The following is a 3752-nucleotide window of genomic DNA, read 5'->3' on the forward strand; positions in this document are numbered from 1 at the left end:
AAAAAAAAGGGGGTCATAATTAGTGCTGTTTCCCGGGGGGGGGGGGGTGCTAGCCAAAACACTTGCGCTACTACCTACATTATGTTTATTGTGCCTCACAGCTCTGGGGGAGGCTGATGAGGACATAACTTCTGTCCTCAAGAACAGTCTCTGTAACCCACTGAAAGAGCTACCAGTTTCCTTTAACACTGTGGCTCAAAGCAGTACTACCTTCCCCAACCGAAATTAGCAAGTGCTGGTAAGTGCTGCCTGTTATTTTGCCTCATATACACTTCTTTTCACACGTTTCAGTTGACTCACAAAATGCAATTGTATAATTTGTTCCCAGGACACAGAAAAGGACAGTTTTTAAAATATTTCAGTTCAAGCCGGGCATGGTGGCACATGCCTTTAGTCCCAGCACTTGGGGGGAAGAGGCAGATGAATCTCTATTAATTCAAGGCCAGGTTGGTCAATATAGCAAGTTCCAGGTCAGCTGAGACTACAGGGAGACCCTGTCTCAAAAATACCAAAAGAAATTCAGAAAATTCAACTGACAGCTCAATTTAGTCAATAAAAGCTTGGCCACCTACTACATCTTTGTACAATAGTTAATTTTAGTAACTGAAACAGACTGGTAATTTTGTTAACAGGACACTGCTAATGGAGTTGGAAGGGTGTGAGGGTACCACCTTACTTTTGCCAAGTCCACAATAGACACTATCGTCAGAATATTGTGTCTCTCTGATGTGGCCGTTGGGCCTTTAGTTATTGATCTTGGAAACTAGAATATCATAAAGACGTCAAGGCTCTTCCATTTTTATACTTGCATACAACTGTATTTTTCCATTGTATAAAACCATATTTTTCAAGTAATTTTGTGTCATGTTGACATAGAAGAAAATGAGGCCATGTTTGTGTGTCTTCTCAAGTCCTGTTCGTTCTAAATGTCTATATTATAGATACTTAATAAATAAAAAGCGTATTTTGTCGAAGGCTTTTCTTCTTTTCTTTCATCAGTGTCCCCCTGCCTGGCCTGGACATTCTTATGCATACCAGACTGGCTTCAATCTCAATTTAGTCTTGCTTCTGTCTCTCGAGTGCTGGGACTGCAGACACGTGCCAGTAGGCCCTGGTTGGTCCAAATATTTTAAGCTTGGAAAACAGTATTGAAATATCTTTCATGGTGATCAGTACATTAAAATAAACACACAAAAGCAACAAGAAACTCAATAATTTTCATTGATTAACCAAAAGAATATTCCTGCAATTTTATCTGCACTCTAGAGTAAATTCTGTAAGATTTATAAGGCAATATAAGTGTTTGGTAAAGAGTGCTAAGCCCTAAATTGCTAAGTGCTTCAAACTGACTTGAGGCTATATTACATTATCATGTTGACTTTATACTTTCTGTGTGACTCAGTAAATAACTAAGTAAAACTCTATATAACAACATGAAACCCACTCAGAGCAAAACTAGTTTTAGTTTTGTAACAAAGATTTATCAATACATTTCTTTGAAGAGATTAAGAAAATTTTAGGTGCTTTAAACATATATGTCAAAACCATCTCATTCCAGTCTACCGTCCTTCGTCTTCAAAGGTAAAATATGTCTTGAATCCATTATGAAAGAAATAAATCTCCCACAATAGGTGCTTCAGCAGGGAATTGTTGATACTGTGGGGAGGGAGAGGAGGAGCTGGAGAGGTGACTCAGTGGTTAAGAGCACTTGCTGCTCTTCTAGAGGACCTGAGTTCAGTTCCCAACACTTAACGCTGAGCCTGTAGCTACAGCTCCATAGGATTTAAAGCCTTCTCCTGATCCCTATGTGCACTTATACACACGTGACATAAGCGCACAGACACACACACACACACACACACACACACACACACACAAATAAATAAAAATAAAGGATAGGTCTTAAAAAGATATGGGTAGTATACACTTATATGTCCACAGGTATATTTTATGAGGATGACCAGCGTGGTCCACACATAGGGATTTTGACATTAACTTACATGTACTTGCAGACATGTCACATTTTTTTCATTTCAAAATAGATATACTGTTACCTTTCTTGCGTCTTTTATCATCTTCCGAATAGTTTCCTTTATTGTAAGTAGGTGTGCTCTGGGTGGATGAAAGAGGAGGTCTACATGGGTAACCCCTAAGAGTCCAGGCATCACATACGGCCAGCCTAAATCAAGATTCGGAGCCTCCACATCAGATTCAATGGGCCAGTAAGTTCCTGAAGAGGAAGTGTCATCACAGGCATTATCAGCACCGTGTGCTGTATTTTGTGCAAACTTCTGGACATTTTTCAAAATGTAATTAATTTCTTCCTCAGCTAGAAAGTCTGAAACTCTCTCCTTAACAAGGAATTCTTGGTAGGCTTCTAACCCATGTTCAATCAATGTATCGATGGCCACTCGGTACCATTCCTTGTAGTGCGGCTCGATGTAGTTGTCAGACCTGCAGTCGTCATTCAGCGAGGAGAGCATTGACGAGGTCTCCATGTTTGCAGATGTCTGAGAAGGGCACCTTCAGATGCTCATCTGTGCAGCAGCAAGAGGTATCTGAGTGTGCAAAGGAAATCAGATCAGTTGGCATTCTGTATTCAAATGGCTGACATGTGTCACCGATCACTCTGCCAGCGTTGCCATTAACTACCATGTACATGGCTGGCAACTCAAGCTGACACACATCATACCCAAAATGATAACAGATCTACAACTGAAGGTCTATCACAGGTCAGTTAAATGGATTTCTCTTACAAACTATTGTCTGATTTTCCATCTTTAAAGGTGCTCCAACTTTTGTTTTGTTTTGAAACAGGGTCTCCCTGTAGTCCCCTCTGGCCTGGAACTCACTATGTAGGCCAGGCTGGCTTTGAACTCACAGAGATCCACCTGCCTCTGCCTCCTGAATGCTGGGATTAAAGGCATGTGCCACCATGCCCAGCCAACTTTGAATTTTTTTTATGTGAAATAATGTACCTGCACTCTCTGAGACCCAGAAAGTGTGCTTAAGCTGAGAGCTTGGTGAGGTAGAAATTCCTGCTAGACTTTACTCTTCTGACTTTCCAATATTACCGGAATACAATTAGGCATTAACAGAAGTCTGTATTGAGTGCTTATTATGCATATGGTAATATGCTAGATGAAATGTAAAAAGCACAAAATAGATGTGTACCAGCAATTTACTATTTAGTTGAAGTGGATAGTAAGATATACACACAGAACTGTTAGTCATCACTCCAAGCATGGCCATTTTCTACTAAGAGTCAAGTAAGTGGGAATTTACCCTCATTAATTAATTAATTAGTTGGTTAATTCACATATTCAAAGAATAAAAGCAAGCGCCAATTAGTAAGGAATAAATGTGCTATGGACAGGCCTGTGCAGGAGGAACACTTCAGCTGAAACCAGGGCTGGGAGTAAGAATCCAAATAGACTCTCAGAGAAAATATTTTGACTCCAGACAGGGTGCAAAACATAAGCAAGGGACAAGCAGAGAAATGAACATTTAGAAATTGGGGAGGAGAAAATTTTAGTATGTGGCACAACAGGTTTCTTTTATGAGTAGGAGATAAGGTTGAGCAGTCAAGACTGAGCCAGGTATGGGAGAATCTAGAGACTTGAAATTCAGCCAAACTTGTGTTGAAAATTCTGGCAAAAGTTGGTGGCTTTGTCTCAGTCAGACAAGGGGTCCTCTGCAGTTTGAAGTCATGATTCCCATTGTGGGGCTCACAAAAACCACAAATCCATCAT

General features: G+C 40.3%; 1 protein-coding gene across 1 annotated transcript in view; it reads right to left on the reverse strand.

Annotated features, from left to right (window-relative positions):
* Positions 1-2557, reverse strand: part of Fam83b (family with sequence similarity 83 member B) — a 72722-nt gene extending 70165 nt beyond the window's left edge. Inside the window, exon 1 of the mRNA XM_008846126.2 lies at positions 2055-2557. Coding sequence (XP_008844348.1) covers positions 2055-2498 — 444 coding nt within the window. The 5' untranslated portion in view covers positions 2499-2557. The remainder of the gene's footprint in view (positions 1-2054) is intronic.
* Positions 2558-3752: the final 1195 nt, after the last annotated feature.

Source organism: Nannospalax galili, unplaced genomic scaffold (assembly GCF_000622305.1).
Source record: "Nannospalax galili isolate Female #2095 unplaced genomic scaffold, S.galili_v1.0 scaffold522, whole genome shotgun sequence".
Taxonomy (NCBI): Eukaryota; Metazoa; Chordata; class Mammalia; order Rodentia; family Spalacidae; genus Nannospalax; species Nannospalax galili.